At 56.6% G+C, this 23,498-nt stretch overlaps 1 protein-coding gene across 1 annotated transcript; it reads right to left on the bottom strand.

Moving 5' to 3' along the window:
• LOC119975280 (complement C1q tumor necrosis factor-related protein 3-like) lies at positions 1–23,085 on the bottom strand. The gene is made up of 3 exons (XM_038814994.1): positions 22,954–23,085; positions 15,814–15,919; positions 1–1,454 (listed from the first exon to the last, which is right to left on the bottom strand). Exons 1-3 carry the CDS (start codon positions 22,969–22,971, stop codon positions 1,054–1,056), a joined length of 525 nt encoding a protein of 174 aa, XP_038670922.1. The 5' UTR covers positions 22,972–23,085; the 3' UTR covers positions 1–1,053.
• Positions 23,086–23,498: the final 413 nt, after the last annotated feature.

Genomic DNA, 23,498 nt, shown 5'->3' with positions numbered 1-23,498 from the left:
TGGTCTCAATGGAGCGGTGGCTGGGGGAGGGGTCTTGATGGAGTGAGGGTTGGTGGAGGTGAAAGAGAAAATGCTGGAAAATCTAAGCAAGTCTGGCAGCATCTGTAGGGAGAGAAAAGAGCTAACGTTTTGAGTCCGATTACTCTTTGTCAAAGCTTTGTTGATGGAGGTGCCTCGATTGAATGGGGTTTGGAGGTGGGTCTCGATGGAGTGGGGAATAGGGAGAGGTCTTGATGGAGTAGGGTTGGGAGAGGGGTCTCCATGGAGTGGAAATGGGGGGGGGTCTCGATGGAGTGGGGATTGGGAGAGGGGTCTCCATGGAGTGGAAATGGGGAAGATTCGCGATGGAGTGGGGATTGGGAGAGGGGTCTCCATGGAATGGAAATGGGGAAGGTTCGCGATGGAGTGGGGATTGGGAGAGGGGTCTCCATGGAGTGGAAATGGGGAGGGTTCGCGATGGAGTGGGGATTGGGAGAGGGGTCTCCATGGAGTGGAAATGGGGAGGGTTCGCGATGGGGGGGGGATTGGGAGAGGGGTCTCCATGGAGTGGAAATGGGGAGGGTTCGCGATGGAGTGGGGATTGGGAGAGGGGTCTCCATGGAGTGGAAATGGGGAGGGTTCGCGATGGAGTGGGGATTGGGAGAGGGGTCTCCATGGAGTGGAAATGGGGAGGGTTCGCGATGGAGTGGGGATTGGGAGAGGGGTCTCCATGGAGTGGAAATGGGGAGGGTTCGCGATGGAGTGGGGATTGGGAGAGGGGTCTCCATGGAGTGGAAATGGGGAGGGTTCACGATGGATTGCGGACTGGGAGAGGGGTCTCCATGGAGTGAAAATGGGGAGGGTTCGCGATGGAGTGGGGATGGGGAGGGGCTTTTGATGGATTGGGGATAGAGGAGGGGGTCAAGATGAAGTCTTTCCCTCCAATTTCTTCACTCCATTAGAACCCCTCCACCTTACCCCAACTCCATCGAGAGGTTTGCGAACTTTGCCCGCAGATTGAGAGCAAGGAAATGGTCGGATTTTGGCTGGGGCCACAGCCCTGCACACCCGATTCTACTTGGCCTCCAGGAGAACTCCTTCAAAGCACATGGCCCCGGTTCCACTCCAGGCTATCCCAGTGGCCAGTTCCACCCACACCTGGTCACCTTTGTCGAGGGAGAGTATTGTTGTCATGGACCCTGTCTGGGCTTGTTCCCCGCCCAGGATACTGTGAATATAACTCTGCCTTGAGCCGTTTCTCATCAGGTAAACCGATGTATTGTTGGATGTTGTGCCCCCGATCAGTGAGTATGTGAAGGAGTAGGTGCCAGTCACGGGGGTACTGAAAACCCCAGTAAGGGGACAGTAAGCGGAACCTTTGTTGAGAATGACCGAGTCGTAAATGACGTATCTTTGCGGAGCCCTGGGGTTCTTGCCGTCGGACACATTTGCGTGGAAAATGATGCTCGGCACATCTACAAAGCAAGGTGACAGTGAGAGAGGTGAATGCAGGATACAGGCCGGAGAAACTTGCATTTGTATAGCACCGTCAACATCACAAACATCCAGAGGTGGGACTGGACAGTTATGAAACACATTTACAGAACTTAGCCCCCCCACCCCCACCCCAATTCCCCCCTCCTCCCCCTCCGGCAGCAAAAGGCACGGCCTCCAATGGCGGAGCGATGGGAAACGGCGGGGATGCTCAAGAGGCCAGAATTGGGGGAGCGCAGAGATCTCGGAGATTTGTCAAAACTGGAGGAGGTTACTGAGATAAGGAGGGGTTGTAGGGGCTGGAGGAGGTTACTAAGATAAGGGGGGCTGGCAGGTCTGGAGGAGGTTACTAAGATAAGGGGGGGTTGTCAGTGCTGGAGGGGGTTGCAGAGATAAGGAGGGCTGGCAGGGCTGGAGGAGGTTACAGAGATAGGGAGGGCTGTAGGGGCTGGAGGAGGTTACTGAGATAAGGGGGGTTGTAGGGGCTGGAGGAGGTTACTGAGATAAGGGGGGTTGTAGGGGCTGGAGGAGGTTACTGAGATAGGGAGGGTTGGCAGGTCTGGAGGAGGTTACTGAGATAAGGGGGGTTGGCAGGGCTGGAGGAGGTTACTGAGATAAGGGGGGTTGGCAGGGCTGGAGGAGGTTACAGAGATGGGGAGAGTTGTAGGGGCTGGAGGCTGTTATAGAGATGGGGAGGGTTGTAGGGGTTGGAGGCTGTTATATAGATGGGGAGGGTTGTAGGGGTTGGAGGCTGTTACAGAGATGGGGAGGGTTGTCAGGGCTGGAGGCTGTTACAGAGATGGGGAGGGTTGTCAGGGCTGGAGGAGATTGCAGAGATGGGGAGGGTTGTCAGGGCTGGTGGCTGTTATAGAGATGGGGAGGGTTGTAGGGGCTGGAGGCTGTTATAGAGATGGGGAGGGTTGTCAGGGTTGGAGGCTGTTATAGAGATGGGGAGGGTTGTCAGGGCTGGAGGCTGTTATAGAGATAGGGAGGGTTGTAGGGGTTGGAGGAGGTTACAGCGATAGGGAGGGTTGTCAGGGTTGGAGGCTGTTATAGAGATGGGGAGGGTTGTCAGGGCTGGAGGCTGTTATAGAGATAGGGAGGGTTGTAGGGGTTGGAGGAGGTTACAGCGATAGGGAGGGTTGTAGGGGCTAAAGGAGGTTACAGAGAGAAGGAGAGTTGTAGGGGCTGGAGAAGTTATCATAGAGTTATCATAGAATTTACAGTTCCGCAATTTGGCGCATTAGAGTCTGCGCCGGCCCTTGGAAAGAGCACCCTACTTAAACCCACACCTCCACCCTATCCCCATAACCCAGTAACCCCACCTAACCTTTTTGGATACTAAGGGCAATTTATCATGGCCAATGCACCTAACCTGCACATCTTTGGACTGTGGGAGGAAACGGAAAAACCGGAGGAAACTCACACAGACACGAGGAGAACGTGCAGACTCCGCACAGACAATGACCCAGCCGGGACTCGAACCTGGGACCCTGGAGTTGTGAAGCAACAGTGCTAACCACTGTGCTACCATGCCGCCCTAGGTTAGAGATAGGGAGGGTTGTAGGAGTTGGACGAGGCTACAGAGATAGGAAGGGTTGTAGTAGCCGGAGGAGGTAAAGTGATCGGAGAGTTGTAGGAGCTGAAGGAGGTTACAACAATAGGGAGGGTTGTAGGGTCTGGAGGAGGTTACAGAGAGGGAGGTTTGTAGGAGCTGGAGGAGGTTACAACAATAGGGAGGGTTGTAGGGGCTGGACGAGGCTACAGAGACAGGGAGGGTTGTAGTAGCCGGAGGAGGTACAGTAATCAGAGAGTTGTAGGAACTGGAGGAGGTTTCAACAATAGGGAGTGTTGTAGGGGCTGGAGGAGGTAAAGGGATCGGAGAGTTGTAGGAACTGGAGGAGGTTACAACAATATGGAGGGTTGTAGGGGCTGGAGGATATTACTGCGATGGGGTGTTTTGTAGGGGCTGAGGAGGTTATAGCAATAGGGAGGGGTGTAGCAGCTGGCGGTGATTACCATGATAGGGAGGGATGTCGGGGCCGGAGGAGGTTAGAGAGATAGGGGGTTGTAGGGGCTGGAGGAGGTTACAGCGAAAGGGAAGGCTGTCGAGGCTGGCGGAGGTTACAGCGCTAAAGAGGGTTGGAGGGTTGTAGAGGTTGGAGGGCATTACAGTGATCAGGAGGGTTGCAGGGCTAGACGAAGTAACAGTGGGGACCTAATCTGAAATGTTAACATCCTACATTCGCCACCCGGACGCTCCAGAGAGGAACCGGAGGTGGTGGCTTCGTCCCCTACAGCAAGTCCAACATGGGAACGGGATAAGCTGGGAGAGTGTTCACATCCCGGGCACGGGGTAACCCAGGATAGTGTACACCAGGGGTGGGCAAACTTTTCCGTGCAAGAGCCACATTCAGAAATTCACAATTTTAAAGGGCCACATAGTATATTAAGTAAAATAATTAATATTTAAAATAGCCAAAATAAAAGGTCTTCAAAGAAAAAAAAGCACATTTATTTGAAAAACAAAGTAACTCAGTAAGTAACAGAACAATGTCAATGAGAATGATGCATCTGACTGCAGTCATTTACCAGATTGTTGAAATCAGGTGTCAAGTTGCGTGTGCTGATCCTTAACACTGACAGAAGCACAGCCTAGCCGAGTCAACGATAAAAACGCGCGTAGTGGGGTGGATGAGTGGGGCTGCCTTATTGGTCGGTTTAGTTGGGTGTGCGACCAATAGAAGTCCAGGTTACAAACAATAATAAGGCTTATTGTTTGTAACCTGGACTCCTATTGGTCGCACACCCAACTAAACCGACCAATGAGACAGCCCCACTCATCCACCCCACTACGCGCGTTTTTATGCGGCCCGCCAATGAGGTGTCCGGAATCATAACCGGCATTTTTGAAAAAGCCGCCGGGGAAAAGCCGCTGAAGTAAATGCACTTATTGAATAAGCGCATTTACTTCAGCGGCTTCCCCCGGCGGCTTTTCAAAAATGCCGGTTATGATTCCGGGCACCTCATTGGCGGGCCGCATAAAAACCTTTGTCGGGCCGCATGCGGCTTGCGGGCCGTAGTTTGCCCACCCCTGGTGTACACACTCCAGGCATGGGGTAACCCAGAATAGTGTTCACACTCCGGGCACGGGGTAACCCGGGACAGTGTTCACACTCCGGGCACAGGGTAACCAGGGACAGTGTTCACACTCCGGGCACAGGGTAACCCGGGACAGTGTTCACACTCCGGGCACTGGGTAACCCGGGACAGTGTTCACACTCCGGGCACAGGGTAACCCGGGAGAGTGTTCACACTCCGGGCACAGGGTAACCCGGGAGAGTGTTCAGACTCCGGGCGCTGGGTAACCCGGGACAGTGTTCACACTCCAGGCACTGGGTAACCCGGGACAGTGTTCACACTCCGGGCACAGGGTAACCCGGGAGAGTGTTCACACTCCGAGCACGGGGTAACCCGGGACAGTGTTCACACTCCGGGCACGGGGTAACCCGGGAGAGTGTTCACACTCCGGGCACGGGGTAACCCGGGACAGTGTTCACACTCCGGGCACGGGGGAACCCGGGACAGTGTTCACACTCAGGGCACGGGGAAACCCGGGACAGTGTTCACACTCCAGGCATGGGGTAACCCAGAATAGTGTTCACACTCCGGGCACGGGGTAACCCGGGACAGTGTTCACACTCCGGGCACAGGGTAACCCGGGAGAGTGTTCACACTCCGGGCACGGGGTAACCCAGGACAGTGTTCACACTCCGGGCACAGGGTAACCCGGGACAGTGTTCACACTGCAGGCACGGGGTAACCCGGGACAGTGTTCACACTCCGGGCACAGGGTAACCCGGGACAGTGTTCACACTCCGGGCACAGGGTAACCCGGGACAGTGTTCACACTCCGGGCACGGGTAAACCGGGACAGTGTTCACACTCCGGGCACGGGGTAACCCGGGACAGTGTTCACACTCCGGGCACAGGGTAACCCGGGACAGAGTTCACACTCCGGGCACAGGGTAATCCGGGAGAGTGTTCACACTCTGGGCACGGGGAAACCAGGACAGTGTTCACACTCCGGGCACAGGGTAACCCGGGACAGAGTTCACACTCTGAGCATGGGGTAACCCGGGACAGTGTTCACACTCGGGCACAGGGTAACCGGGGACAGTGTTCACACTCGGGGCACGGGGGAACCCGGACAGTGTTCACACTCCGGGCACAGGGTAACCCGGGAGAGTGTTCACACTCCGGGCACAGGGTAACCCGGCACAGTGTTCACACTCCGGGCACAGGGTAACCCGGGACAGTGTTCACACTCGGGGCACGGGGGAACCCGGACAGTGTTCACACTCCGGGCACTGGGTAACCCGGGACAGTGTTCACACTCCGGGCACGGGGGAACCCGGGAGAGTGTTCACACTCCGGGCACAGGGTAACCCGGGACAGTGTTCACACTTTGGGCACGGGGAAAGCAGGACAGGGTTCACACTTTCGGCACGGGAAAACCGGGACAGTGTTCACACTCGGGGCATGGGGAAACCGGGACAGTGTTCACACTCGGGGCACGGGGAAACCGGGACAGTGTTCACACTCGGGGCACGGGGAAAGAGGGACAGTGTTCACACTTTGGGCACGGGGAAAGCAGGACAGTGTTCACACTTTGGGCACGGGGAAAGCAGGACAGTGTTCACACTTTGGGCACGGGGAAACCAGGACAGTGTTCACACTTTGGGGATGGGGAAACCGGGACAGTGTTCACACTTTGGGCACGGGGAAACCGGGACAGTGTTCACACTTTGGGGACGGGGAAACCGGGACACTGTTCACACTTTGGGCACGGGGAAACCGGGATCGTGTTCACACTCGGGGCACGGGGAAACCGGGACAGTGTTCACACAGGGGCACGGGGAAACCGGGACAGTGTTCACACTTTGGGCACGGGGAAACCGGGACGGTGTTCACACTTTGAGCATGGGGAAACCGGGACAGTATTCACACTTTGGGCACGGGGAAACCGGGACAGTGTTCGCACTTTGGGTACGGGGAAACCGGGACAGTATTCACACTTTGGGCACGGGGAAACCGGGACAGTGTTCGCACTTTGGGTACGGGGAAACCGGGACACTGTTCACACTTTGGGCACGGGGAAACCGGGACAGTGTTCACACTTTGGACATGGGGAAACCGGGACAGTGTTCACACTTTGGGTACGGGGAAACCGGGACAGTGTTCACACTTTGGGCACAGGGAAACCGGGACAGCGTTCACACTTTGGACACGGGGAAACCGGGACAGTGTTCACACTCGGGGCACGGGGAAACCAGGACAGTATTCACACTTTGGGCACGGGGAAAGCAGGACAGTGTTCACACTTTGGGCACGGGGAAACCGGGACAGTGTTCACACTTTGGGCACGGGGAAACCGGGACAGTGTTCACACTTGGGGCACGGGGAAACCGGGACAGTGTTCACACTTTGGGCACGGGGAAACCGGGACACTGTTCACACTTTGGGCACGGGGAAACCGGGACAGTGTTCACACTCGGGGCAGGGGGAAACCGGGCCAGTGTTCACACTTTGAGCATGGGGAAACCGGGACAGTGTTCGCACTTTGGGTATGGGGAAACCGGGACAGTGTTCACACTATGGTCACTGGGAAACCGGGACAGTATTCGCACTTTGGGCACGGGGAAACCAGGACAGTGTTCACACTCGGTGCATGGGGAATCCATGACAGTGTTCACACTTTGGGCACGGGGAAACCAGGACAGTATTGACACTCGGTGCATGGGGAAACCGGGACAGTGTTCACACTTTGGGCATGGGGAAACCGGGACATGTTCACACTTTGGGCACAGGGAAACCGGGATAGTGTTCACACTCGGGGCACGGGGAAACCGGGACAGTATTCACACTTTGGGCATGGGGAAACCAGTCACAGTGTTCACACTTTGGGCACGGGGACACCCGGGACAGTGTTCACACTCGGGGAAACCGGGACAGTGTTCACACTCGCGGAAACCGGGACTGTGTACACACTCGGGGCACGGGGAAAGAGGGACAGTGTTCACACTTTGGGCACGGGGAAAGCAGGACAGTGTTCACACTCGGGGCACGGGGAAACCGGGACAGTGTTCACACTCGGGGCACGGGGAAAGAGGGACAGTGTTCACACTTTGGGCACGGGGAAAGCAGGACAGTGTTCACACTTTGGGCACGGTGAAACCGGGACAGTGTTCACACTTTGGGCACGGGGAAACCGGGACAGTGTTCACACTTTGGGCACGGGGAAACCGGGTCAGTGTTCACACTTTGGGCACGGGGAAACCGGGACAGTGTTCACACTTTGGGCACGGGGAAGGCGGGACAGTGTTCACACTTTGGGCACGGGGAAACCGGGACAGTGTTCACACTTTGGGCACGGGGAAACCGGGACAGTGTTCACACTCGGGGCACGGGGAAACCGGGACAGTGTTCAAACTTTGGGCATGGGGAAACCAGGACAGTGTTCACACTCGGGGCACGGGGAAATCAGAACAGTGTTCACACTTTGGGCATGGGGAAACCAGGACAGTGTTCACACTTTGGGCACGGGGAAACCAGGACAGTGTTCACACTTTGGGCATGGGGAAACCAGGACAGTGTTCACACTTTGGGCACGGGAAAACCGGACAGTGTTCACACTTTGGGCACGGGGAAACCGGGACAGTGTTCACACTCGGGGCACGGGGAAACCGGGACAGTGTTCACACTCGGGGCACGGGGAAACCGGGACAGTGTTCACACTCGGGGCACGGGGAAAGAGGGACAGTGTTCACACTTTGGCCATGGGGAAACCGGGACACTGTTCACACTTTGGGCACGAGTAAACCGGGTCAGTGTTCACACTTGGGGCACGGGGGAACCGAGACAGTGTTCACACTCGGGGCACGGGGAAACCGGGACAGTGTTCACACTTTGGGCATGGGGAAACCAGTCACAGTGTTCACACTTTGGGCACGGGGACACCCGGGACAGTGTTCACACTCGGAGAACCGGGACAGTGTTTCACACTCGCGGAAACCGGGACTGTGTACACACTCGGGGCACGGGGAAAGAGGGACAGTGTTCACACTTGGGCACGGGGGAAAGCAGGACAGTGTTCACACTCGGGGCACGGGGAAACCGGGACAGTGTTCACACTCGGGGCACGGGGAAAGAGGGAGAGTGTTCACACTTTGGGCACGGGGAAAGCAGGACAGTGTTCACACTTTGGGCACGGGGAAACCGGGACAGTGTTCACACTTTGGGCACGGGGAAACCGGGACAGTGTTCACACTTTGGGCATGGGGAAACCGGGTCAGTGTTCACACTTTGGGCACGGGGAAACCGGGACAGTGTTCACACTTTGGGCACGGGGAAAGGCGGGACAGTATTCACACTTTGGGCACGGGGAAACCGGGACAGTGTTCACACTTTGGGGCACGGGGAAACATGGACAGTGTTTCAAACTACTTTGGGCACGGGGAAACCGGGTCAGTGTTCACGCTCGGAGCACGGGGAAACGGGACAGTGTTCACACTTTGGGCACGGGGAAACCGGGAACAGTGCTCATACTCGGGGGCACGGTACACGGGAAACCCGGTACAGTGTTCAGCACTCGGGGCACAGGGAAACCGGGACCGTGTCACACTTTGGGCACGGGGGGAAACCGGGACAGTGTTCACTACTCGGGCACGGGGAAACCGGTACGTGTTCACACTTTGGACATGGGGAAACTGGGACAGTGTTCACACTTTGGGCACGGGGAAGCCGGGACAGTGTTCACACTTTTGGGCACGGGGAAACCGGGACAGTGTTCACACTTTGGGCACGGGGAAACCGGGACAGTGTTCACACTCGGGGCACTGGGGAAACCGGGACAGTGTTCAAACTTTGGGCATGGGGAAACCAGGACAGTGTTCACACTTTGGGCACGGGGAAAGCAGGGACAGTGTTCACACTTTGGGCACGGGGAAAACCGGGTCAGTGTTCAAACTTTGGGCATGGGGAAACCAGGAAAGTGTTCACACTCGGGGCAGGGGGAAACCGGGTCAGTGTTCACACTCGGGGCACGGGGAAAGAGGGACAGTGTTCACACTTTGGGCACAGGGAAACCGGGACAGTGTTCACACTTTGGGCACGGGGAAACCGGGTCAGTGTTCACACTCGGGGCACGGGGAAACCGGGACAGTGTTCACACTTTGGGCAGAGGGAAACCGGGACAGTGTTCACACTTTGGGCACGGGGAAACCAGGACAGTGTTCACACTTTGGGCATGGGGAAAACGGGACAGTGTTCACACTTTGGGCACGGGGAAACCATGACAGTGTTCACACTCGGGGCACGGGGAAACCGGGACAGTGTTCACACTCGGGGAAACCGGGACAGTGTTCGCACTTTGGGCATGGGGAAAACGGGACAGTGTTCACACTTTGGGCACAGGGAAACCGTGACAGTGTTCACACTCGGGGAAACCGGGACAGTGTTCACATTCGGGGCACGGGGAAACCGGGACAGTGTTCGCACTCGGGGAAACCGGGACTGTGTTCACACTTTGGGCACGGGGAAACCGGGACAGTGTTCACACTCGGGGCACGGGGAAACCGGGAAAGTGTTCACACTTTGGGCACGGGGAAACAGGACAGTGTTCACACTTTGGGCATGGGGAAACCGGGACAGTGTTCACACATTGGGCACGGGGAAACCGGGACAGTGTTCACACTTTGGGCACGGGGAAACCGGGACAGTGTTCACACTTTGGACATGGGGAAACCGGGACAGTGTTCACACTTTGGACATGGGGAAACCGGGACAGTGTTCACACTTTGGGCACGGGGAAACCGGGACAGTGTTCAAACTTTGGGCACGGGAAAACCGGGTCAGTGTTCAAACTTTGGGCATGGGGAAACCAGGACAGTGTTCACACTCGGGGCAGGGGGAAACCGGGTCAGTGTTCACACTCGGGGCACGGGGAAAGAGGGACAGTGTTCACACTTTGGGCACAGGGAAACCGGGACAGTGTTCACACTTTGGGCACGGGGAAACCGGGTCAGTGTTCACACTCGGGGCACGGGGAAACCGGGACAGTGTTCACACTTTGGGCAGAGGGAAACCGGGACAGTGTTCACACTTTGGGCACGGGGAAACCAGGACAGTGTTCACACTTTGGGTATGGGGAAAACGGGACAGTGTTCACACTTTGGGCACGGGGAAACCATGACAGTGTTCACACTCGGGGCACGGGGAAACCGGGACAGTGTTCACACTCGGGGAAACCGGGACAGTGTTCGCACTTTGGGCATGGGGAAAACGGGACAGTGTTCACACTTTGGGCACAGGGAAACCGTGACAGTGTTCACACTCGGGGAAACCGGGACAGTGTTCACATTCGGGGCACGGGGAAACCGGGACAGTGTTCGCACTCGGGGAAACCGGGACTGTGTTCACACTTTGGGCACGGGGAAACCGGGACAGTGTTCACACTCGGGGCACGGGGGAAACCGGGAAAGTGTTCACACTTTGGGCACGGGGAAACAGGACAGTGTTCACACTTTGGGCATGGGGAAACCGGGACAGTGTTCACACATTGGGCACGGGGAAACCGGGACAGTGTTCACACTTTGGGCACGGGGAAACCGGGACAGTGTTCACACTTTGGACATGGGGAAACCGGGACAGTGTTCACACTTTGGACATGGGGAAACCGGGACAGTGTTCACACTTTGGGCACGGGGAAACCGGGACAGTGTTCAAACTTTGGGCACGGGAAAACCGGGTCAGTGTTCAAACTTTGGGCATGGGGAAACCAGGACAGTGTTCACACTCGGGGCAGGGGGAAACCGGGTCAGTGTTCACACTCGGGGCACGGGGAAAGAGGGACAGTGTTCACACTTTGGGCACAGGGAAACCGGGACAGTGTTCACACTTTGGGCACGGGGAAACCGGGTCAGTGTTCACACTCGGGGCACGGGGAAACCGGGACAGTGTTCACACTTTGGGCAGAGGGAAACCGGGACAGTGTTCACACTTTGGGCACGGGGAAACCAGGACAGTGTTCACACTTTGGGCATGGGGAAAACGGGACAGTGTTCACACTTTGGGCACGGGGAAACCATGACAGTGTTCACACTCGGGGCACGGGGAAACCGGGACAGTGTTCACACTCGGGGAAACCGGGACAGTGTTCACACTCGTGGCACGGGGAAACCCGGGTCAGTGTTCACACTTTGGGCACAGGGAAACCGGGACAGTGTTCGCACTTTGGGCTCGGGGAAACCGGGACAGTGTTCGCACTTTGGGCACGGGGAAACCGGGACAGTGTTCACCCTATGGTCACTCGGAAGCCGGGACAGTGTTCACACTTTGGGCACGGGGAAACCGGGACAGTGTTTACACTTTGGGCACGGGGAAACCGGGACAGTGTTCGCACTTTGGGCACGGGGAAACCGGGACAGTGTTCACACTTTGGGCACGGGGAAACCGGGACAGTGTTCACACATTGGACACGGGGAAACCGGGACAGTGTTCACACTCGGGGCACGGGGAAACCGGAACAGTGTTCACACTTTGGGCACGGGGAAAGCAGGACAGTGTTCACACTTTGGGCACGGGAAAACCGGGACAGTGTTCACACTCGGGGCACGGGGAGACCGGGACAGTGTTCACACTCGGGGCACGGGGAAACCGGGACAGTGTTCACACTCGGGGCACGGGGAAAGAGGGACAGTGTTCACACTTTGGGCACGGGGAAAGCAGGACAGTGTTCACACTTTGGGCACGGGGAAAGCAGGACAGTGTTCACACTTTGGGCACGGTGAAACCGGGACAGTGTTCACACTCGGGGCACGGGGAAAGAGGGACAGTGTTCACACTTTTGGCACGGGGAAAGCAGGACAGTGTTCACTTTTTGGGCACGGGGAAAGCAGGACAGTGTTCACACTTTGGGTACGGGGAACCCAGGACAGTGTTCACACTTTGGGGATGGGGAAACCGGGACAGTGTTCACACTTTGGGCACGGGGAAACCGGGACAGTGTTCACACTTTGGGGACGGGGAAACCGGGACACTGTTCACACTTTGGGCACGGGGAAACCGCGATCGTGTTCACACTCGGGGCACGGGGAAACCGGGACAGTGTTCACACAGGGGCACGGGGAAACCGGGACAGTGTTCACACAGGGGCACGGGGAAACCGGGACGGTGTTCACACTTTGAGCATGGGGAAACCGGGACAGTATTCACACTTTGGGCACGGGGAAACCGGGACAGTGTTCGCACTTTGGGTACGGGGAAACCGGGACAGTGTTCACACTTTGGGCACGGGGAAACCGGGACAGTGTTCGCACTTTGGGTACGGGGAAACCGGGACACTGTTCACACTTTGGGCACGGGGAAACCGGGACAGTGTTCACACTTTGGACACGGGGAAACCGTAACAGTGTTCACACTTTGGGTACGGGGAAACCGGGACAGTGTTCACACTTTGGGCACAGGGAAACCGGGACAGTGTTCACACTTTGGACACGGGGAAACCGGGACAGTGTTCACACTCGGGGCACGGGGAAACCGGGACAGTGTTCACACTTTGGGCACGGGGAAAGCAGGACAGTGTTCACACTTTGGGCACGGGGAAACCGGGACAGTGTTCACACTTTGGGCACGGGGAAACCGGGTCAGTGTTCACACTCACGGAAACCGGGACTGTGTACACACTCGGGGAAACCGGTACTGTGTTCACACTTTGGGAACGTGGAAACCAGGACTTTGTTCACACTCGGGCCACTGGGAAACAGGTACAGTGTTCACACTTTGGGCACGGGGAAACCGGGACAGTGTTCACACTTTGGGCACGGGGAAACCGGGACAGTGTTCACACTTTGGGCACGGGGAAGCCGGGACAGTGTTCACACTCGGGGCACAGGGAAACCGGGACAGTGTTCACACTTTGGGCACGGGGAAACCGGGACAGTGTTCACACTTTGGGCACGGGGAAACCGGGACAGTGTTCACACTCGGGGCACAGGGAAACCGAGACAGTGTTCACACTTTGGGCACGGGGAAACCGGGACAGTGTTCACACTCAGGGCACGGGGAATCCCGGGACAGTGTTCACACTCAGGTCACGGGGAAACCGGGACAGTGTTCACACTTTGGGCATGGGGAAACCGGGACAGTGTTCACACTCAGGGCACAGGGAAACCGGGACAGTGTTCACACTTTGGGCACGGGGAAACCGGGACAGTGTTCACACTTTGGGCACGGGGAAAGCAGGACAGTGTTCACACTTTGGGCACGGGGAAACCGGGACAGTGTTCACACTTTGGGCACGGTGAAACCGGGACAGTGTTCACACTTGGGGCACGGGGAAACCGGGACAGTGTTCACACTTTGGGCACGGGGAAACCGGGACACTGTTCACACTTTGGGCACGGGGAAAGCAGGACAGTGTTCACACTTTGGGCACGGGAAAACCGGGACAGTGTTCACACTCGGGGCACGGGGAGACCGGGACAGTGTTCACACTCGGGGCACGGGGAAACCGGGACAGTGTTCACGCTTTGGGCACGGGGAAACCGGGACAGTGTTCACACTTTGGTCACGGGGAAACCGGGACAGTGTTCACACTTTGGTCATGGGGAAACCGGGACAGTGTTCACACTTTGCACATGGGGAAACCGGGACAGTGTTCACACACGGGGCACGCGGAAACTGGGACAGTGTTCACACTCGGGGCACGGGGAAAGCAGGACAGTGTTCACACTTTGGGCAGGGGAAACCGGGACAGTGTTCACACTTTGGGCACGGGGAAACAGGGACAGTGTTCACACTTGGGGCACTGGGAAACTGGGACAGTGTTCACACTTTGGGCACGGGCAAACCGGGACACTGTTCACACTTTGGGCACGGGGAAACCGGGATAGTGTTCACACTCGGGGCACGGGGAAACCGGGACAGTGTTCACACTTTGGGCACGGGGAAACCGGGATAGTGTTCACACTCGGGGCACGGGGAAACCGGGACAGTGTTCACACTTTGGGCACGGGGAAACCAGTCACAGTGTCACACTTTGGGCACGGGGACACCCGGGACAGTGTTCACACTCGGGGAATCCGGGACAGTGTTCACACTTTGGACAGGGGGAAACCGGGACAGTGTTCACACTCGCGGAAACCGGGACTGTGTACACACTCGGGGAAACCGGTACTGTGTTCACACTTTGGGAACGTGGAAACCAGGACTTTGTTCACACTCGGGCCACTGGGAAACAGGTACAGTGTTCACACTTTGGGCACGGGGAAACCGGGACAGTGTTCACACTTTGGGCACGGGGAAACCGGGACAGTGTTCACATTTTGGGCATGGGGAAACCGGGACAGTGTTCACACTTTGGGCACGGGGAAACCGGGACAGTGTTCACACTTTGGGCACGGGGAAACCGGGACAGTGTTCACACTCGGGGCACGGGGAAACCCGGGACAGTATTCACACTTTGGGCACGGGGAAACCGGGACAGTGCTCACACTCGGGGCACAGGGAAACCGGGGCAGTGTTCACACTTTGGGCACGGGGAAACCGGGACAGTGTTCACACTCGGGGCACAGGGAAACCTGGACAGTGTTCACACTTTGGGCACGGGGAAACCAGGACAGTGTACACACTTTGGGCACGGGGAAACCGGGACAGTGTTCACACTCGGGGCAGGGGGAATTCCGGGACAGTGTTCACATTCAGGTCATGGGGAAACCGGGACAGTATTCACACTTTGGGCACGGGGAAACCGGGACAGTGTTCACACTCGGGGCAGGGGGAATCCCGGGACAGTGTTCACACTTTGGGCACGGGGAAACCGGGACAGTGTTCACACTCGGGGCACAGGGAAACCGGGACAGTGTTCACACTTTGGGCACGGGGAAACCGGGACAGTGTTCACACTTTGGGTACGTGGAAACCGGGACAGTGTTCACACTCGGGGCAGTGGGAATCCCGGGACAGTGTTCACACTCAGGTCACGGGGAAACCGGGACAGTGTTCACACTTTGGGCATGGGGAAACCGGGGCAGTGTTCACACTTTGGGCACAGGGAAACTGGGACAGTGTTCACACTTTGGGAATGTGGAAACCAGGACAGTGTTCACACTTTGGGCACGGGGAAAGCGGAACAGTGTCCACACTTTGGACACGGGGAAATCAGGACAGTGTTCACACATGTCCCTGGCCTGCGCCTTGGCCCAAACCCCATCACATTTCCCCTTCCCCCTCCCAACCCACCAAGCGTAAAGCCCGGAGATGTTGTATTTTTCCATTTACATTTCTTTAGAGCAGCCACCTCTTCCTCCAAAACAGCGATCCGTTTTGTCAAGACATCGATTCCTTTGATTTTATCCAAGGCATCCTTTATCTCCTGGAAGTTTATCTGAAACAATTAGACAAGCCGGTATTCAATCCTTCTCTTGTTGAGTGTGTTGTGATCGAAGGAAACTTCTCTCTTAGAATACAGGAATCCCTCAATACTGATCCTCCAACAATGCAGTACTTCCGCAGTACTGACCCTCTGGGAGTGCAGCACTCCCTCAGCACTGACCCTCTGACAGTTCAGCACTCCCTCAGTACTGACCCTCCGACAGTGCAGCACTCACTCAGTACTGACCCTCCGACAGTTCAGCACTCCCTCAGTACTGACCCTCCGACAGTGCAGCACTCACTCAGTACTGACCCTCCGACAGTTCAGCACTCCCTCAGTACTGACCCTCCGACAGTGCAGCACTCCCTCAGTACTGACCCTCTGGGAGTGCAGCACTCCCTCAGTACTGACCCTCTGACAGTTCAGCACTCCCTCAGTACTGACCCTCCGACAGTGCAGCACTCACTCAGTACTGACCCTCCGACAGTGCAGCGCTCCCTCAGTACTGACCCTCTGACAGTGCAGCACTCCCTCAGTACTGACCCTCTGGGAGTGCAGCACTCCCTCAGTACTGACCCTCTGACAGTTCAGCACTCCCTCAGTACTGACCCTCTGACAGTGCAGCACTCCCTCAGTACTGACCCTCTGACAGTACAGCACTCCCTCAGTACTGACCCTCTGACAGTTCAGCACTCCCTCAGTACTGACCCTCCGACAGTGCAGCACTCACTCAGTACTGACCCTCCGACAGTGCAGCGCTCCCTCAGTACTGACCCTCTGACAGTGCAGCACTCCCTCAGTACTGACCCTCTGGGAGTGCAGCACTCCCTCAGTACTGACCCTCTGACAGTTCAGCACTCCCTCAGTACTGACCCTCTGACAGTGCAGCACTCCCTCAGTACTGACCCTCTGACAGTACAGCACTCCCTCAGTACTGACCCTCTGACAGTGCAGCACTCCCTCAGTACTGACCCTCTGACAGTGCAGCACTCCCTCACTACTGACCCCTTGGCAGTGTGTGGTAGTCACCACTATTGTATATATTGCACATATGAAATTTAATACGGTTCGGCTCCTGTACTACTGGTACGGGGTAGATCCCTGCCTGCTGGCTCCGCCCAGTAGTCGGAGTATAAATGTGTCTGCGCACCGAGCTGCAGCCATTTCTGCAGCAGCTGTCGGAGGCAACACATCTCTGCGTAATAAAGCCTCGATTACTCTCTACTCTCGTCTCGTTGTAATTGATAGTGCAGCAATTTATTACGCAGAGATTTTACCGCGACGGACCTACGCATCAAGCCAGATTGCCTGCAGCTGCACCCTCAAGCAGACAACGCCACGTCGGCCTTCGACCACTGGCTAGCTTGCTTTGAAGCCTACATCGGATCAGCGACAGAACCACCCTCAGAAGCACAGAAACTCCAGATCCTGTATACACGGTTGAGCTGCGATATTTTTCCCCTTATCCGGGACGCGCCCAACTACACTGAGGCCTTGGCGCTTCTGAAAGAGAACTACACCCAGCAGACCAACAAACTCTACGCCAGGCACCTCCTGTCCACACGGCAACAACTCCCTGATGAGTCATTGGACGATTTCTGGCGTTCCCTGCTCGCCCTGGTGAGGAACTGCGATTGCCAGGCACTTTCGGCCGTTGAACATTCCGAACTCCTAATTAGGGACGCTTTTGTTACGGGCATAGGGTCGGCGTACATCCACCAGCGCCTCGTAGAAGGGGGTGCGCTCAACCTCGCGGCAATCAAGAAACTCGCGACCTCGCTAATGATAGCCTCCCATAACGTACAAGCCAACGCCCTCGACCCCACGGCGACCCCCTCCTGGACATCGTGGCGCCCACCAGCGACCGCCTCCAGCCACCCCCAAGCCAGCGCCACGCAGCAGCCAGCCAACTCCAGGGGACCCAAATGCTATTTCTGCTGGCAGACAAACCACCCCCGGCAGCGCTGCCCGGTGCGGAGCGCACTCTGCAAGGCCTGCGGGAATAAAACGACATTTCGCTGCGGTGTGCCAGGCCCGGTCGATCACTGTTGTAACCAGCCCCTTTGTTCCTGCACCCCCACGTGCGACCTGTGGGCGCAGCCATTTTCGTCCCCACAACCCACGTGCGGTCCGTGGGTGCCGCCATCTTCCCCTCATCAGACCTCATGCCGCCCGTAGGCGCCGCATTTTTTAACACCGCCCGCCACGTGCAATTTTGGACGGAGCCTCAGGACCCCTGCTCGTCAGGTACCTCATCGGCCGCTCATTGCCCGCAACCGCCGCCGACCAGCCCGGGGCCCACCAACACCAGCCGCAGCTCACCTCCATCACACTCGACCAGTCCTGGCCGCACACCTCGCAACCGCGACAACGACGGTGAAAGTCGATGGGCCTTCTTGACTCCGGGAGCACAGAGAGCTACATCCACCCCGCTACGGTAAGGCGCTGCTCCCTCGCGGTACACCCCGTTGCCCAAAGAATCTCCCTGGCCTCCGGATCCCACTCCGTGGAAATCTGGGGGCACTGCATTGTCACCCTCACCGTCCAGGGTGTAGAGTTCAGCAATTTCCGACTCTACATCCTCCCCAACCTCTGCGCTGCCTTGCTACTCGGCCTGGACTTACACTGAAATCTCCAAAGTCTAACTCTAAAATTCGGCGGGCCCCTACCACCCCTTACTGTCTGCGGCCTCACAACCCTTAAGGTCGCCCACCTTCCCTGTTTGCGAACCTCACCCCGGATTGCAAATCCGTCGCCACCAGGAGCAGACGGTACAGCGTCCAGGACAGGACCTTCATCAGGTCGGAGGTCCAGCGGCTACTGCGGGAAGGTCGCCAAGACAGTCTCCCTCCCCCCCCCCCCCCCCGCCCCCGCCCAACTGCCCCGGCGCCACCCATCCTCTCCCCAGCGCACCTCACCACAGCCCCTACTCCAGGACAATCTGTCCTCCCATTGGTTCCACCCGGGGATGAAAATGAGGACTACACGCTCGCGGAGTCACAGGCGACCAAGCCACCGCCTGCATTGCCAGCTGGACTGCGATACTCACAACGGAGAATCAAGGCACCCGACCGGCTAAATTTGTGAATTGTTCCCCGAACTGTACACTTTAAAAATGCTCGCATAGATGTAAATAGTTTCCACCACCCCCGTTGGACTCTTTTTTAACAGGGGGTGAATGTGGTAGTCACCACTGTTGTATATATTACACGTATGAGAAGTAAGACGGTAAGGCTCCTGTACTACAGGTACGGGGGTAGATCCCTGCCTGCTGGCTCCACCCAGTAGGTGGAGTATAAATATGTGTGCTCACCGAGCTGCAGCCATTTTGGAAGCAGCCATAGGAGGCAACACATCTCTGCGTTATAAAGCCTCGATTACTCTCTACTCTCGTCTCGTCGTAATTGATAGTGCATCACAGTGCATACACAGACTCACACACTCTAATGGATAAAGGCACAGGCACACTCACACAAACACACAACTCACACACAAACACAGCATAAAGCATCCACACACACACAAACACAGAGATGCACACAGAGATACTCTCTTACTCACACACAGACTCAAACAAACTTACAGAGACACACACACTTACACAGAGAGACACACACAGACACACATACATAAACAGACAACTCACTCACACACGCTCATTCACACACAACCACATGGAGTCATACACACTCACACACTCTCACACTCACAGAGACATACACTTGCACATACACTCACACATGCACTCAGACGTACACTCACACACACACGCTCAAGTACACACATACAGAGACACACTCACACAGAGACACACAGCACTCCCTCAGTACTGACCCTCTGACAGTGCAGCACTCTCTCAGTCCGACCCTCCAACAGAGCAGTCTTCCCTCAGTACTGACCCTTCGATAGCACAATTGCTTCACAGCTCCAGGGTCTCAGGTTCGATTCCCGGCTGGGTCACTGTTTGTGCGGAGTCTGCACATTCTCCCCGTGTGTGTGTGGGTTTCCTCCGGGAGCTCCGGTTTCCTCCCACAGTCCAAAGATGTGCAGGTTAGGTGGATTGACCGTGCTAAATTGCCCTTAGTGTCCAAAATTGCCCTTAGTGTTGGGTGGGGTTACTGGGTTATGGGGATAGGTTGGGGGTGTGGGCTTGGGTTGGGGGCTCTTTCCAACTGCCAGTGCAGACTCGATGGGCCAAATGGCCTCCTTCTGCACTGTAAATTCTATGATAGACGCACACACAAACATACTCACATAAACACACAACACATATATATAGGCACAGCACGCACACTCACACATGCTCAGAGACACACACGCGCACTCTTTCACACACACTCACACAGAGACACACTCACACTCACTCTCTCACACAGAGACACACTGACACAGACACACACTCACACAGAGACACACTCACACAGAGACACACACACACAGAGACACACACACACACGCTCACTCTCACTCTCTCTCACACACTCGGGCTGGATTCTCCGCAGCCACAGAGACACACACACACACGCTCACTCTCACAAACACTCTCTCTCACACACTCGGGCTGGATTCTCCGCAGCCACAGAGACACACACACACACGCTCACTCTCACACTCTCTCTCACACACTCGGGCTGGATTCTCCGCAGCCACAGAGACACACACACACACGCTCACTCTCACTCTCTCTCTCACACACTCGGGCTGGATTCTCCGCAGCCACAGAGACACACACACACACGCTCACTCTCACAAACACTCTCTCTCACACACTCACACAGAGACACACACACACAGAGACACACACACACACGCTCACTCTCACAAACACTCTCTCTCACACACTCGGGCTGGATTCTCCGCAGCCACAGTGACACACACACACACGCTCACTCTCACAAACACTCTCTCTCACACACTCGGGCTGGATTCTCCGCAGCCACAGTGACACACACACACACGCTCACTCTCACTCTCTCTCTCACACACTCGGGCTGGATTCTCCGCAGCCACAGTGACACACACACACACGCTCACTCTCACAAACACTCTCTCTCACACACTCGGGCTGGATTCTCCGCAGCCACAGAGACACACACACACACGCTCACTCTCACAAACACTCTCTCTCACACACTCGGGCTGGATTCTCCGCAGCCACAGTGACACACACACACACGCTCACTCTCACTCTCTCTCTCACACACTCGGGCTGGATTCTCCGCAGCCACAGTGACACACACACACACGCTCACTCTCACAAACACTCTCTCTCACACACTCGGGCTGGATTCTCCGCAGCCACAGTGACACACACACACACGCTCACTCTCACACTCTCTCTCACACACTCGGGCTGGATTCTCCGCAGCCACAGTGACACACACACACACGCTCACTCTCACACTCTCTCTCACACACTCGGGCTGGATTCTCCGCAGCCACAGAGACACACACACACACGCTCACTCTCACACTCTCTCTCACACACTCGGGCTGGATTCTCCGCAGCCACAGTGACACACACACACACGCTCACTCTCACAAACACTCTCTCTCACACACTCGGGCTGGATTCTCCGCAGCCACAGAGACACACACACACACGCTCACTCTCACAAACACTCGCTCTCTCACACACTCGGGCTGGATTCTCCGCAGCCACAGTGACACACACACACACGCTCACTCTCACACTCTCTCTCACACACTCGGGCTGGATTCTCCGCAGCCACAGTGACACACACACACACGCTCACTCTCACAAACACTCTCTCTCACACACTCGGGCTGGATTCTCCGCAGCCACAGTGACACACACACACACGCTCACTCTCACACTCTCTCTCACACACTCGGGCTGGATTCTCCGCAGCCACAGTGACACACACACACACGCTCACTCTCACACTCTCTCTCACACACTCGGGCTGGATTCTCCGCAGCCACAGTGACACACACACACACGCTCACTCTCACAAACACTCTCTCTCACACACTCGGGCTGGATTCTCCGCAGCCACAGAGACACACACACACACGCTCACTCTCACAAACACTCTCTCTCACACACTCGGGCTGGATTCTCCGCAGCCCCGCGCTGAAATCGTGTTCGGCGAGGGGGCAGACGATCCAATTTTGAGCTGAAATCGGGCGTGGCGCCGGTCCGGCGATCTCCGGGGCCCGAGAATCGGTGTGTTCGCGGAGTACTCCGCGCGGCTGGGGGCCCATTGTCAGAGGCCAGCTCAGCGATCCTCCGCTCCCGACCGGCCGAGTTCCCGACGGCGTGGAACTAACCACCTATCGCCGATCGGGATGCTCACGTGGCGGCTGCGGATTCAGACCACGGCTGCCCTGGTTGGGGAGGGGGGGGGGATAGTACGCCAAGGGGGGTGCCTTATAGGGTTCAGGGCGATAGATCGGCGCGGTCGGATCTTCAGCCGCACGGCCGATCGGGGGTGGGGGTCTACATTTTTAATCTGCCTCCGCGGTCCGAGTCCGCCATGATGCTCTGCACGTCCACTGGAGGCCGCCGGCGTGTGCATACGCGGACTCCAAACCGGAAGTACGGGGGCTCGTATACGCAGCTAAAGCTACGTGAATCACTCTGGGTCACTGCTAGCTCCCTGCACTCAGTGAATCAGCTCATCTTTTCTGCAGGAATCTTCAGAGTGAAACGCCCACGCTTTTACGCTGGAGTGGGGACATAGCCCCATTTTGGGAGAATCTAGCCCTCTCTCTCTCACACATACATATACTGAGAGACACACACACACACACAAACACTCACACTCACGCTCTCACACACTCCTGGACCACCTGTCTGTGACCGTAAACTCCCAAAGATAGAGTCCCATCCTTACAACAGCCATTTGACCAATGATTCAGAAAAACAATCGTTCAAAAATTAGTCCGTGGTCATCTTACAAGGTAGCTAAATCCAACCAGCAAGAATGTAAAGACAGGATTATATTTGATGGAAATGTAATTGATTTTAACAGATCCCCTCCCTATATCAGTCATTTACCTTCCCTATATCAGTCATTTACCTTCCCTATATCAGTCATTTTTGTTTCACCGATTAAGTCGTGGAGTTACGGTCTCGCCCTCTCGCTGAGTCCCGGGACACAGGCGAGTCTCAGCAGAATTTCAGCTTGCAGAACAGGCACAGAGAGGGCAGGAAACGGAAATCAGAGCAAAAACCACAGCAAAGAAGAAACTCGTGAACTCAAAATAGAAGTGGCGACAGTACAGGAAGCCATTCAGCCCCTCACCTCCATGCCAGTCCTCTGCGGGGGCAGATCTGCCAGTCAGAACAGGAAGCCATTCAGCCCCCCGCCTCCATGCCAGTCCTCTGCGGGGGCAGATCTGCCAGTCAGAACAGGAAGCCATTCAGCCCCTCGCCTCCATGCCAGTCCTCTGCAGGGGCAGATCTGCCAGTCAGAACAGGAAGCCATTCAGCCCCTCGCCTCCATGCCAGTCCTCTGCAGGGGCAGCTCTGCCAGTCAGAACAGGAAGCCATTCAGCCCCTCACCTCCATGCCAGTCCTCTGCTGGGGCAGCTCTGCCAGTCCCATTCAGCCCCTCACCTCCAT

This window comes from Scyliorhinus canicula, chromosome 12, assembly GCF_902713615.1.
Source record: "Scyliorhinus canicula chromosome 12, sScyCan1.1, whole genome shotgun sequence".
NCBI lineage: Eukaryota > Metazoa > Chordata > Chondrichthyes > Carcharhiniformes > Scyliorhinidae > Scyliorhinus > Scyliorhinus canicula.
This window is presented reverse-complemented; position numbering and strand designations above follow the sequence as displayed.

Bases quoted from the DNA above. Each gene is read 5' to 3' on its own strand.
- LOC119975280 (XM_038814994.1), bottom strand. The intron at 1,455-15,813 runs GTAAATGGAAAA...CTTGCTTTGTAG, and splicing joins GGTGGCTGCTCTAAAGAAAT to ATGTGCCGAGCATCATTTTC.